Consider the following 14,994-nt stretch of genomic DNA (forward strand, 5'->3'; position numbering starts at 1 on the left):
GTCCCTAGAGGGGCTCCTAAGGCGGCGCTGAGCCCCCAGAAACTTGTGAATGAGCAGGGGAAAAGCGCTCAGGAGGCCTGGACCGCCTAGCGCGTGGTGCCCTACGTCCTTGCTGTGGTTGAGAAGGCTGCAGCAAGCTTTGAATTTAAGTCTGCAGCCATGCAGAGCCATTAGCATCTGCAGCTGCTTGTAATTGAGCAAATAGGCCAGAGAGATCTGACATTTTCTAAATCATTTTTGTGGATAAGGAAAGCTGCAGAAGTGAACTGACCTTGTGCTGACTCCCAACTGCCTGGATCACCCCTCCTCCTGCTCTAACCACCCTGGATGCTCCTCCTGGACCACTTGACCCAGCCAATCACGGTAAGTGACACCCGAGCACCTTCCTTAGGCTAACTTAACCCTTTCTCTACCTGACTGCCTGCCCACCCTGTCATGCCGTCCTTTCGCCTATTCTTTTGCCTTTTGCTCCAGGACTTTCTTTCACATAGTGGGCAGGCAGCATCTGGGATGCATCAGATTCCTCACTAGGGATGGGCTCAATGTTTGAGTTGAGCGTGAGCTCGAACTACTGAGGATCTCATGCCTATCCCTGTTTAGCTGTTGCTCAAATACCCAGTGTCAGCGTGTTCTTCTATTGATCCTACACTGTGGAATATTGAAAGGGAACTGGTGAGCCTGGAGTTCTGTTTGGTGCCTATTTTTGTCGTGGATGTCCTAAGCCCTATGCCCTCTCCCCCAATTATGAAATTATGCAATAAAGTTCCTTCAGCATTATAACTACAGTTTGGATTTCAGTCTTATCGGTTACCAGAGAAGGGTGGTAGATGCTATTGGGGCAGCCGATTGCTAAATTCCCTAGGCAGGCTATGGAAGACCTGTTCATCTTAGCGGCTCCTTCGGGGGTGAGCGCTACATAAGCATACATATAAATTAAAGTGTGTGAAAACTATTCCTTTTAGTTTTGAAAAGGAAAAGAATGGGAACCCCTACTGGGCTTTATTGCTATCTGGGGCTCTGTTAAAGCAAGTGCCCCTAACTTACTGTCATGATGACAACAATTTCACCAGACAGGAACTGAGGGAAAATCTGCAACAGGGACATATGCAGAAATAAAAGTCTGACAGGTTTTAGTCTTCACCTACTCAACTAGTAAAAAGCATTTTGATTTCTGTCTGTGTTGCAGTTGGAGAATTTGCTCACTTCCTATCTAGTGAGGCTGTTGGCACCAGAACCGTAAAAAGGGCCCACGATAGCAGTACAAACCTGACAGGAGTTTTAATCTCTTCACATTCTATCCAAAACTAAGAAAACAAAAAGGTTTTTGGCTGAACATACTCTTTAATTAAAGCAGAGCCCTGCCAAATACAAACATATTTAAATATTTCAGTTCCTCAGTAAGAGAGGATATCTACTAACGGAGACACCTGTACTCGCTTGCATTATGACGATCCAGGTTTAAAGTGTATGTAAACTCCAACCACAATCTTTCTTATTTTCTCCCTTTGGTCTGTTGGATATGCCATTGAAAGTGTTTTGCTACATCTGTTCGATAAGTTAAAAAAAACCTGTTGGTTCTGCCAGAAATCTTGTGATCTGACAACTTCCTCTACTCTTTGCCTGTACTCACTGTTATAAATGATATTGTTCCCAGCTATCTCTGAGGAACATCCCTCCTCTAGGTAATGGAGAATAGGAGGGGACAGAGCTCTGTAGTCCCATCTTATTCTATTGTTCTGATACAGATGGGTTAGAGAGCATTGTCATCCTAGGACTGGAAGGGTGTTACTGGCAGAATTCTGGAAAAAAAACTAACGCAGCCACTACACCCAAAAACTGGTAAGCTGCAATTTATTGCATACAGTAATACCTTGGTTTACAAGTAACTTGGTTTGAGAGCGTTTTGCAAGACAAGCAAACATTTCTGAAAAAAATTGCCTTGATATACAAGCAATGTCTTGCAATAAGAGCAACATTTTCTAGAAAAGCACCACCGAATAAGGCTGTAGCAGTGCGAGCGATGAGTCTGTTTAACGACAATGCAATGATGTCACATTGGATAGATTCCTTGTTAAGGTTTCACGAAATGAAAAAGATTCCATTGAGTCAAGAGATAGCAGTGATTCTGTTAGTGATAGTGAAAGTTGTCCTGCACAATAATCCTCCTCTCTTTTGTCCCTCTCACACCGGCCACAAAGGTACCGGTAATTGGTTTATTTTTCTTTATATTTTGTATTATATTACAGTACAGTATTGTAATCATTTTATATGAATATTTTTGGGTTGTGGAACGAATCATCTGAATTTCCATTATTTCCTATGGGGAAGTTCGCTTTGATATACAAGCGCTTTGGATTACAAGCATGCTTCCGGAACGAATTGTGCTCGTAAACCAAGGTATCACTGTATTTGTTTTTGGGTTGATATGCTTTAAACCCCTTGCAGTGTGGCCCCCTGCACTGCAAGGATTAATTGCTTGTTAAAGGAGAACTATGAGGTGAGTGCTTTTCACTCACCATAGTATATCGCAAGCAGTAGTTCGCGGTATACTGCGGCATCTAAGTATACCGCGAGTTACAGCTGCGGTATACTAAGCTTAGGGTGACGGGAGGACGCTAGTTTGTGTCCTCCCGTTACCCTAAGGAGATCTATGGGGAAAAGCCTTAACCCCATAAGTCTAGGGGTGCAGGAGTAATACTTAACTTAATAATGAGTAATAAGGAGTAATACTTAACTTAATATAAAAAATATAGGTAAATAGGGCTTTTAAGGCACCACCACGCCCCCTCATGCTCCACAAAAAAGTGAACTGGCCGCAATGCGATGCAGTGTGTTCTGACCAGAATCGGGCCAGAACGCGCTGCATCTGGTGTGAACGAGCCCTTAGAAATCTCCAGGGACCCAGATCCCAGTTATACTCCAGAAAACCTGCAAAGAACTGGAAACCCAGCTCCTTCCCTGTAACACTATAGGTTTTCTGGACCCACTCAGCCCCTCTGGCCGAGAGTCCTGGCGCCAAACACACCAATCACCAGAGTGACACGACACCGTCCTGTTACAATAAATATATATATAATTTTTAATTTGAAGTGGCAATAATAATAATACATTTGATACTATTTATAATATACTCTCACTTTATGTTTCTTGGCTTTTTTGGAGTTTGTGAGGATACTTCTCTAGAGTCTCTCCCATCCTCTGGAACTCTTTACCCCAACCTGTCCGTCTATCTCCCACCTTGACTGTCTTTAGGCGTTCCCTAAAGACTCATCTCTTCAGGAAAGCCTATCCCACCTCAACCTAACCACTGAACCATCACATTCTCAAATAATTCATCCCCTCACAACTACCTCCTCATGTATCATTTCCCACTCCTCTTTTAGATTGTACGCCCTCAGGGGCAGAGCCCTCCTTACCATCTTGTCTTGAATTGTATTGTAATGTCTTCCTTAGATTGTAAAGCGCTGCGCAAACTGTTGGCGCTATATAAATACTATGTAATAATAATAATAATAATACTCTAAGCTTCTAAGTATACTGTATATCACCTATTAAAACAATAAAAAAAAACAATCAACAATTAAACAGGTTTTAAGCTACTACATTTACTACTCTGTTCAAAACAGAGTTCTGACTTTAGATATACTTTCAGTATAGCTCAGACAAGAATTTCTTGAAAAGATGCAAATATCATAAACAAAACAGTTTTACCACAGTTAATGATGTGTATCAATTTGCATAGCATGAGAATCATCAAATTGTAATTTCATTTTTTTAGGCCTCCTAAATGTATACATGTGGATTGTCCACTCCTCAAATAATCATACAGTACAATGAATCACAGTTGACGGGGGGTTCTGAATTGCGAGATAATAGTATATATTATACACACACACACCACACACTATATTGGCAAAAGTATTGGAACACCCGTCCAAGTCATTGGATTCAGGTGTTCCGTGAAATTTCCTTGCTACAAAATATTCCATGGTCAACTGTTAGTGGTATTATGACAAAGTGGAAGCAACTGGGAACAGCAACTCAGCCACGAAGTGGTAGGCCACCTAAAATGACAGAGTGGGGGTCAGCGCATGCTGAAGTGCACAGTGCGCAGAAGTCGCCAACTGTCTGCAGAGTCAATAGCTACAGACCTCCAAACTTCGTGTGGCCTTCAGATTGGCACAAAAACAGTGCGTAGAGAGCATCATGGAATGGCTTTCCATGGCCAAGCAGCTGCATCCAAGGCTTACATCAGTAAGTGCAATGCAAAGTGTCGGATGCAGTGGTGTAAAGCACGCCGCCACTGGACTCTAGAGAATGCAGCACCCCTGACTCCCACCTCAATCCAGGCCACAGTCTATGCGCCCTTTGATGTGGCATAGCATCACCATCAAGCCAGTCGGACCACTCCAACAACCAACCAGGCCTCATTGATTGGTCCACAACAATTGTTCTCCCCGATCGTGGCGCTTCCCTTTTCTCTTTTTTGTTCTACTATTACACGTGTCGGACACCCCGGTCTGTACCATCAGGAAGCCGCACACCACTATTACCCCCTGCCCACACATATATATGTGTGTGTGGACACTTCCTTCAGAGCGCTTGATATCTGGACTGTCCCTACAACTTTTCGCCTGTAGAATAGAATGGTATCAATTGCAATTTTTTTATGTCACACAATATTTACATAGTTGTTTCTCGAATTTTCAGTAAAAAAATGCACTAAAATGCTTTTAAACTTTCTTTTGTGAACTGCTAATCTCCCCATTTCCCATGTAATGGAGACAAACATAGGCAGACATGTTTGAAGTACAGCCTGTGTAAAGCTCCCTTCATAGATACAGTGGAAGAGTGAGTGTATACACCCAGAGACAGGGTGTGTGTTATTTGCAGGATTACCAGGTGAAAATAAATGAAAAAAACAAACAAATCTAATGTGAGCCACTACACGTAAGTACTGGTAACCTGCAATATTTTGTCTTTTTTGTGGTGTTTAGAGTTGCTTCAAATTATAAAACATTTTTGTAAAGAAATATTTATAATTTTGGATTATAGAATAATTAAAACCTTTGTTTTTTATTTTTGATGCCGGTGTCTACTGCTCTGAGGGGGGGTGTGCGCACTCAGGTGAGCTGTGCGCACTCTGAGGTGAACTGTGCGCACTCTCAGGTGAACTGTGCGCACTCTCAGTTGGCTGTGTGGGGGTCTCAGGTGGGCTATGCAGTGTCTCACCAGGGATCCGGGGCGGCTCACAGGCAGCTGCATCTGTGAAAATTTATTAAGTGCCAGCAATGGCACTTAGTTTCTTGTGTCCGGTTATCACCTGGATGGAAACGTGGGCACAAGACTCAAAAACTGGACTGTCCGAGTGAATCCCGGACAGGTGGCAAGCCTTTAGGGAAGATTTATAGAAATATAAAAATTGATGGGGGATGTTTGTCTGAAGGAGTGGGCGTTACTACGCAGTCTAAATTGCTATGCAGCTTGCCCTAGGTAACGCCCACATGCTGAGCCTTCATGATTGAAACAACTGAAATACAAACAATGAAAGGGGCAGGCCAAGGGCTGGATGTTTCCTAGGAAGGTTCCATCTGACTCGCTGCAGCTTCTAATGCACACTGTGAGAAGCATATACAGTGTGCAGTGAATTTGGATTAGGTTGTTTAAGTACTGGAGTCTGTACAACTGTGCAAGACTGAAGGTGACTGGAATTTAGATGTTTAGGCTTTATGCATTGCTAACATTATTGTATATTAACATTTACTTACTCATGAGTTGCTATTGCTTCAAAAAGTCCATACATATTATGAAGATTGTAGTGTGATGAGATGTTCTGGTAGCTGGAGGCACAGATGGTGGTATCACGTAATACTTTCCCAACAACATCTGTTAAATAGATCATCACAGTTCAAAAAGAAAACATTTCAGACAGTGGAAGTAAAACCAAGCCAATAAAATAATTTAACAAAGTTACACAACATTTTACATTCAATAGCATTAAAATGCTACTAAACCTTAAAACAAATATGGCGGTTATTCACTAAGCTGCCGAAGGCAGGCAAATGAATAAGCGATCCAAAGTGAAGTGAGCCGAAGCCTGTTGGGCCATTTACTGCATCCGTGTACGGCTATTTTGAGCCGTACATCGGCTGCATTCGGCTCACTTCACCTCCCTTCGGCTCGACCAAACAGCCTCAGGACATTCGGCCGAATCGAAGGAAAGAATCCGTTCGCCTCAGCCGATTCAACATCTGGATCGGCTAGGGCGAATGTTCGGCAGTTCCTTCTCTGCTGTTCAGCCCTATTCTCTAAGGGGCCGAACAGCAGAGAGTGAAGTGCTGAATGGTCGGCTCTTCATTCGGTTCAGTCATTCTGTTCACTACCTCAGAGGTAGAGAACAGAATGAAAGATGTTGTAAAAAAGGCTCCTCATTTCTATCTATGATTATGGGGATACATCGCTCTACCGGATATCAGCTGTAGATTATCTATTGAAGACGCTGTAACATCGTGGTCTATCAGAGAATGTCTTTTGGGTTGTTTGACACAGCCTTTTGCTCTTGAGGGGGTTTATGTGTGACACCAATACGATCTCCGGCGAGTCTAATAAGCACTTCAGCACTTTGGGACTTTATTCATGTTGCACTTTTTGGAGATATATATTTTTTCACAGAGACTATTTTTCACATATGAATTTGATTATGGACTGATCACATTTTATATGATATTATTCCATAAGGGTCATGTTTAGCTATTTATCCCTTATAAGTCTAGTAAGATACATTTATTTTTCTTGGATACTGGAATATTTATGCACAGAGAGGTTTTTTACACTATCTGCACGCTTTTGCATGGTTTGCACAATTTTTTTTTCTGTTATAGAGTGGCAATAAGTTTGATATTTATTTACATATTTATGTATATTTATTATATGTAATATATTCACACACTGCATATGAGACTGTGTTTATACTCAAAGAGATGGTTATTGTTAAATCAATCATTTACAGTAATAGACCCATCTCATCAATTTAATATTCATTGGACTTATAGCGCTGTACATTTATTAAACAAAAAGATAAATACACAGTTGAAATACATACAGAGCTGTGTTACCTGTCAAAGGATTTGAATTTCTATCCACCCAGTAAATTGAAATTTATACAGCCCTGCTAGACTATGCTGCCAGGCTGGTGACCTGCCTTTGCTCTGCTGCAGGTAATCAATAAAGCTTGATCACTGTCCTGCCCTCAGCCTGTGACTGGATGGTGAAAGAGCAGCAGCAGTTCCCTATTTTGCTCTCCTCTTGTCAGCATGTTGCTTGTGAAATAATTTGCATGAAGCACCCCTCAGTGGATTCCAGTCCTGTTTCTCCCTCTTCCAGCCTACTGAGGATTGTAAGAGGCTGATATAAAGACAAATGTAGGTCCTTAAACTATGTAGTAAATGCATTTTTTACAAAGATAGCCATATTTAAGGACATGATGGATAAAAGGGCACCACATCACTTAACTACATTCTGCAAATCTCTTAAATGTAGCAGATTAAAAATCTGGGAAACATGTTGGAAACTATCCTAACTCCTCTGCAAGAACTGGCTTAAAAAAATCTGTATGGTGATAGTTATAACCACGGATGTGCAGTATGTGCATAACAGCCAAGCAATTGGTTCTGGATTCAGGAGGAAAGTGTAATTGCTATATGACCAGGATGTCAACTATGTATGATCATTGATCCCTTTTTAATGTAAGATTGTTACATAGTTTGTAAGGTTGAAAAAAGACACAGGTCCATCTTGTTCAACCTATATGTATGTGTGTGTTTGTGTACATGATGTTATGAACATCCATATTCCTGTATACACTGCACGTCCATGAAAAGTCACCACCTGGATTTACTGTAGCTACATAGTTACATAGTATTTGAGGTTGAATAAAGACATTAGTCCATCAAGTCCAACCTATTAGCTAAGCAAATAGGTAAGAGCCCTCCATTGGATAATTGGTCTAGGTTCAGCAGCACTAGGTTCCCAAAAAAGTAGGTCAGCTCCCTACCTAAATATACTAAATGACCAGGTTTTACCATCAATGGATTTTTTCTTCCCTGATGGCACGGGCATAGTCCAAGATGACAATGCCAGGATTCATAGGGCTCAAATTGTGAAAGAATGGTTCAGGGATCATGAGACATCATTTCCACACATAGATTGGCCACCACAGAGTCCAGACCTTAACCCCATTGAGAATTTTTGGGATGTGCTGGAGAAGACTTTATGTAGTGGTTTGACTCTTCCATCATCTCTACAAGATCTTCGTTAAAAAATTAATGCAACTTCGGGTGGAAATAATTGTGATGTTGCATAAGGTTATTGAAACAATGCCACTGTGAATGTCTGTTGTCATCAAAGCTAAAGGTGGTCCAGCAATATATTAGAATGTATTACTTTTTTTGGTCAGGCAGTGTATATTGTAAACTGAGAAACTCGTCTAAAATGAGCTGATGCTTTTAACTGTGAAAGGGAATTTCACATTTCTGCTGCTCTGCTCCTGATGCAGTATAAGATTAAACCGCTTCTTGTGCAAGTCTGTTCTTCAGAATCCTTAGCTTAAACAGTTTATTCACGATACTGCAGTCCCCATGGACAGATGTTCATATTGCAATCATAGACCTTCTTAGGCACCTCTTCTCTAATGAAAACAAGTTTAATTTCAGTTGTCAATCTTCATAACTCAGGTCCTCCATCTTTCTTATTAATTTTGTCTCCCTTCTCTGAGCTTTCTCTAGTTCAAGGACATCCTTCCTGAAGACTGCTTACCAAAACTGTCCTCCATACTGAAGATGAGGCTGAACCATTGTTTTGTATAGTAGTAGAATTACAGTTTTATCTCCTGAGAGAGACTGTAAAATATTAGTGATTGATAAAAACAATTCTGATTAATTTTTAAATACTGTGTTTGATAATAGGAGTGGTACCTGGAAATCCCATAATTGTTTTCTTTGTTGTTTGGTTAAAAATAACTTTCATATTTGTTTTTTAAATTGAACAAATTGAAATTTGTGGGGGTTTTTCTGCTTAAATTTCAGCTTTAATTTCTTATCAACATTGAGTACAGACAGAACCAGCAATGGACACGTGGAGAAATGGGACAAGAAGAACAGGCAAGCAAAAGCAATTATAAGTCTGCTAGTGGAAAACGACCAGCTCATCCACATAAGAAAAGAAAATACAGCTATAGGTATGTGGACTGCATTACAAAATCTGCATGAGCGTTCAAGCCTAAACAGTAAACTATGTCTGCTACACAAGCTATATAAGATGATGCTAGAAAAAGGCCAGGAAATGTGTGAACATGATAATGCCATGCTGAAAAATCATAGAAAATTATTCAATGAATATGACAGAAGGAAAGAAAATATGCACATTGAAGAAAACGAGAAAGCCCATGTGCATGAGAGCGCAAAGCAAAACAAAGAAAGCATTGCGTGTTTTCGATGTAAAAGACTGGTCACCTGAAAAACGACTGTTCAATCTGCAAAACCAAGCAGTGAAAGCAAGAGGCACATACAAGAGAAAGAGCTAAGGCAGCCACAAAGGAAACTGCAGGCAGATCATGGAGCGCTACCTTTAAAGTGACTCAGAACAGCATACCATGCGGACGGTGTATTGACTCACAACGAGTCACATGACTAGTGATGAGACATTCTTTTCAGAAATTAATTTCAGAGCAAAGGACGGGAAAAGTATCACTGCAGAAGGCAAAGGTCAAAGATTCTTGAACTGCATCACACCATCAGGGGACAAGCAGAGTATCCTTGTGAAAAATTTACTGTGTGTCCCAGACCTAGAATGAAGCCTTCTATCAACGAAAACCCTTGCTAATAATGGTCTCACAATTCAATACCGAGATGATGAATGTACAATAAACAAATCCTCACAAAAGGAAAATTGGATGAACACCTGCACACATCACTGCAGATGAACAAGTCAAGACAGCCACTCATAATGCACACAACAAATGTATCCACCTACGGCACAGACGACTAGGGCACTGAAACCCAGAAGTCATAAAAAGATTTTATAAGGAGAGGCTTATCAGAAGATATAACCGTACTAACCTGCCAAATGCTCATGACATGCAAATGCTGTATGGAAGCAAAGACCACACATACCCCACTTCCACAGGCCACCCAAAGAAAACCCATTAACTCCTTGGAGCTCATACACAGCAACGTGTACAGACCAATGAAAACTCCCACATCAGGTGGGAACAGGTATCTACTTTCATTGATAATTATTCCAGGTACAAAACAACTTATCTGATGAAGCACAAGAATGAAACATCAGAAAAACTTCAAGAGTTTGTAGTCATGTCCAGCAAAAAATCCCAATGGAAACCAGGAATTATACGCACTGACAACGGAGGGAAATACATCAGTAAGGAAGTGGAATCATATCTTAAGAAACAAGGGATAATATACCAGCCTACCACATACATTCTTGAACAAAATGGTGTAGCAGAACGGAAAAGAATTGCACTCTAATAGAAATTGCCAGATGCATGCTGTCAGACGCCAGTACTGAGGAGAAGCAGTCATGACTGCAACATACCTACAGGACATAGGGTGAACTCGATGGACTTGTGTCTTTTTTTCAACCTGACTAACTATGTAACTATGTAAGAACAGACTACCATCAAAAGTCGTTGAAATCACCCCATTTGAAATGGATTGAAGCCCAGCCTAGGGCACAGCAGAGTTTTTGGATGTAAAGTTTACGCATATATATCAAAGGAGAAGCGATCCAAGTTGGAGAACACAGCCATTGAAGGTATTCTGGTGGGCTATAGTGAACAAAGTAAGGAATATAGAGTCCTCCACCCAAAGACTGACAAAGTGACAATAAGTTTCAGTGTTTATCTCAAGAACCCATCACCAGAAACGATGATCCCGGGAAGTTGTGAAGTGAATTCACCCAGTGAACCAGCAAAGGAAGCTGAGCAAAGTGAAGCCGCACAGGAGTTAGAACAAGAGGCGGAACTCACAACATACAAGTCAAGTTCCATGATAACATCTGCTGAACAACTTGAAATTAGAAGATCCACTCAGGCAACAAAGGGAATATCACTCTGCAAGCTGTCATATACTGCTAAGACACATAGCATACTCAACAGAAAAATTACCAAAACAGGAAGCCAATCAATGGAGACTGGCAGCAGAAGAAGAAATAAAATCACTCCAAAAAAATAAAACCTGGACACTCAAGAGCAAGCCATTATCAACATGCAATATTGCGCATCAGAAGAAACGACTGCAGATGCACTCACCAAGCCATTACCAAAGGATTGTCACAGTTTCCTGTGAGAGCAGCTGAACGTCATATAGCAATGCATATGCATCATAGATCCCACTGGATATAATGTTTGATTTCAGAATGTATAGTAGAGGACATACAGCAAGGTCTATAGTACAGTCATTTTTTGTGGAGACATAGAGCTGTCCTTCTTCATGTCAGAGACTTCAGCAAAGGGAACTGTGAGCAGCCCAGTAATGACATGACCAAATCTCATTCCATACATCCTGAGCCTAGCAGTCAGAGGTAGCAATATTGTACACAATGAAGGAGAAAAAAAATAGTGCACACAGTATTCATCTGCTTCAACTTTCATTGAGACCTCCCTTGAGGTACAAGATGCAGTCTTCACCTTGCAGATGATGATAGGTTAAACAGATGTGGTGTTCTGTGCTTGCAGTGCTCTAAATGCAGTGCGCAACAATATAAAAATAGTTTGTGTGAACAAAACCCTTAGTCCTAAAAAGAAACATGGGAGGAAATCATTCTAGTCAGCCTAGAAACCAAGGGAACAGGCTGTCTATAAATGTAAAACTTACCAGGCACATATGGTGGGTTTTCAATACTGTTGTCTGGACATCCATTCAAGGAGCCATGAACATTATTAGCCGGCTCATTCATGTCCTATGTGAAAAGGTGGAGGCATTAGGCAAATTTGTAGGTCCTAATCAAGTTATATAGTAACACCATTTATAGAAGCACCGCAATTACCGTAATAAAAAGCTCATTTAATTTAATTATGAAAATAGCAATGCTGATTTGACAATTGTAGTTACCCATAGCTCTCACTTAGATTTAGACTGATTTAAAAAGGATGTTCCTCCAAAGCCCTTTTGTTTACCTTTCACCAAAGTGTTCAGGTAAGATATGATATCCTTTTTTTCATAGACATAACATATGTACATATACAAAAAAAATCACACATTTTGATATTATCCTTGATATTATATTGAATCCTGATCATTTTCATTTAAATTAGCCAAAGGAAGGCTGTTGCTTCTGGTAGGTAGTCAGTTCTGGTAGGTGGTAAGTAGTAGTCAGTTTTGTCCATTAGATAAGTAACTGAGTAGCAGGGGATAGGGAGTTGTGAAATAACTTATCTTAGCGCAGGGTTTGAGTCCAAACTACGACTGAGCTAGAAGACCTGAAAATCCTCTAAACATTTGCATCTTTAATGAATCTAATGTATTTATACAAGTTTTTCACATTAGGTACAACCTATATTCACTGTGATATGACCCTTTGTATATATACCCTCTCAACAAGCTGCTATAAATAAATACATTTACAAGTGAAGAAAGCACCTCTTAGTAAGAGTATCAAATATCAATCTAGTGATTGTAGTGCTAACAAAGTATAATCATAAAATTAAACAAATTATAACACCCCCTTTTACACGGTCCCTTGTAAGGCCCCTTTCACACGGTCCGATTAGGAGGTGATTCTTTCAGGGATTCCCTGCTAATATGAACGGATGTCACCGTTGTGTCTGACATTACTGGACCCATGTTGATCTATGGGGAATTGGATGAAAATGGACCTGTGTCTAATTACATCAGATTACCCCGATCTGGCACTATCTGGAACTCTGATCGTTTTTTCCCTAGGTGGAGACGGGGGTAACCAGATGTAAACAGACACCCATCCATTTTGATCTGGCTGCCCATAGATTATCATTGGGCTTCCGATCAGGTCCGCCTGAAAAACTGACAGGTGGACTCGATCCGAAAGTCTGTGTGAAAGAACTCCAAATCATCTCATAAATCGGGATCAATCAGGGAGTCTAAGGCCCCATTCACACTGAGCGATTCGCAAATCGCGCGTTTGTCGTGCGATTTGCATGTTGCGCGATGTCGCGCAAATGCTTGCATTGAAAAGACTAGAATCGCGGCAAAATCCGCTCCAAAAAGGGTCCTGCTGTAGCGACGCACGACCCGCGACAGCGACAGACAGAGCCCCATTGAGATGTATTGGAGAGCGATATCCCGCAGTAAATATCCGCGATATCGCGCGATAAATCGCTCAGTGTGAACGGGGCCTAAGCGGTGAACAGCTGACAGTGTGTGACATGATTATACTTTGTTAGGGCTACAAATCACTAGATTGATATCTTCACAAAGCTGCCGAAGGATCCAGCCGTAGCTTCGGCTGATACATCGGGTAGCTTCAGTTGCAGTCGAACCGAAGGGCTGCTGTACGGGCTATTCACTATAGCCCGTACAGCTCCCGAAGGCGGCTCAGCCGAGCCGAAGGCATATGCTTCGGCTCAACTGAGCAAAAGTGACAGCCAAAGCAGGGCGAACGGCCGGCCACAGGCTCGGCGGCATTCGGCTATTCACTCACCGCCGTTCGGCCTCTATGTGAATAGGGGGCAACACCTGCGAGCGAGCTATCGGAGCTTCAGCTCAGCCGATCCAGATGCTGGATCGTTTGAGTCGAAATCCTCCTGCACTTCGGCTTAGCCGAAAAGCGATCAGGTGTAAAGTCTATAAATGTTCATAACTCTGAAAATGTCCATAATTATAACAATCGTGATGAATATTTCTTGTTCCTTCACCAAATGCACCACACCAGATATAGTGGTGCTCACCTTATTGATAGACCCCAACAAAAGGTCAAATCAGGCAATTGCCTTCTTAACCAGGGGAGGGGGCCCTCAGCTCCAATCGCTCACAGATGTCCTCCAATGATGTAATCAGACCAGCAGACAGATCTGTATATCACTTCTTTAGTAGGGAAACAATGACCTCCAATCTTTATCGAACTGTAGGCCTCCTCAGTATAGGATGTCAATACCAGGATCGTGTTATCCAAAAAATCAAGCAAACACCATAGTGCGTACCATCCAAACAGAGTATGATTTATTAAAAGAAAATTACTCACATAAAAGCAGTAGCAACATAGCATGGAATCTCTCTTAGCTGTGGGTATGATTTTTTTTCCTTTATTATTTTCTCTATATTTAAAAAATTTTTCCAACTTCCCGCCGGTTCCGCCCCCCTGCGACGTGGCCGCTCGCAAGACAAGGTAAGTCCTGCTCTGTATTCCCGAGTGTGGCCCGTGGTTATCGCTTTGTTAACCCCGAGCCACACTCGGGAATACCAATGGAAACGCATGGAAAAACACCCCAAAGAAGCTCCTGTACTTGTTTGGGCATAGGGCGGTTTTGAGCGCGTTTCCATGGGCTGAAATACGCCTAGGTGGGAACCATGCCCATAGAGAAGTATGGGATTTCACGGGTTGATGCTTCGATCAGCGCTGAAAAACGCCCAGGTGTGAACCCAGTCTAAGGCCCGGTTCGCACCTGGGCATTTTGTAGCGCGTTCGAACGCTCTGCAAAACGCTCAAACAACGAAATCCCATTATTTCCTTTGGGTATGGTTCACACCTGGGTGTATTACAGACCATATGAACGCGCTACAAAACGTCCTACGCCCAAAGAAGTACAGGAGCTTCTTTGGGGCGTTTTTGTCGCACGTTTCCATTTGGATACAGCCAAGTAGCCCTCGGAAAACGCGTGTTTGTCTAACGTGAATAGCGCAACACGAAACGCGCATATTCGATACGCCTAGGTGTGAACCCAGCCTAAAAGAGTTCAGGGTGGGATGAAATCTCCAGGCCTGAGGTCAGGTGTTGCCAGTGATC

At 41.7% G+C, this 14,994-nt stretch overlaps 1 protein-coding gene across 1 annotated transcript in view; it reads right to left on the reverse strand.

The window, feature by feature from the left end:
* The window catches only part of LOC108792971 (lysosomal alpha-glucosidase-like), a 62,703-nt gene that overhangs the window by 19,871 nt on the left and 27,838 nt on the right, over positions 1-14,994 (reverse strand). The window contains exons 10-11 of the mRNA XM_018563866.1: positions 11,889-11,973; positions 5,769-5,886 (exon numbers count right to left, since the gene is read on the reverse strand). Coding sequence (XP_018419368.1) covers positions 5,769-5,886; positions 11,889-11,973 — 203 coding nt within the window. The remainder of the gene's footprint in view (positions 1-5,768; positions 5,887-11,888; positions 11,974-14,994) is intronic.

The sequence above is a fragment of the Nanorana parkeri genome, unplaced genomic scaffold, assembly GCF_000935625.1.
Source record: "Nanorana parkeri isolate BGI_ZX_2015 unplaced genomic scaffold, ASM93562v1 scaffold706, whole genome shotgun sequence".
NCBI lineage: Eukaryota > Metazoa > Chordata > Amphibia > Anura > Dicroglossidae > Nanorana > Nanorana parkeri.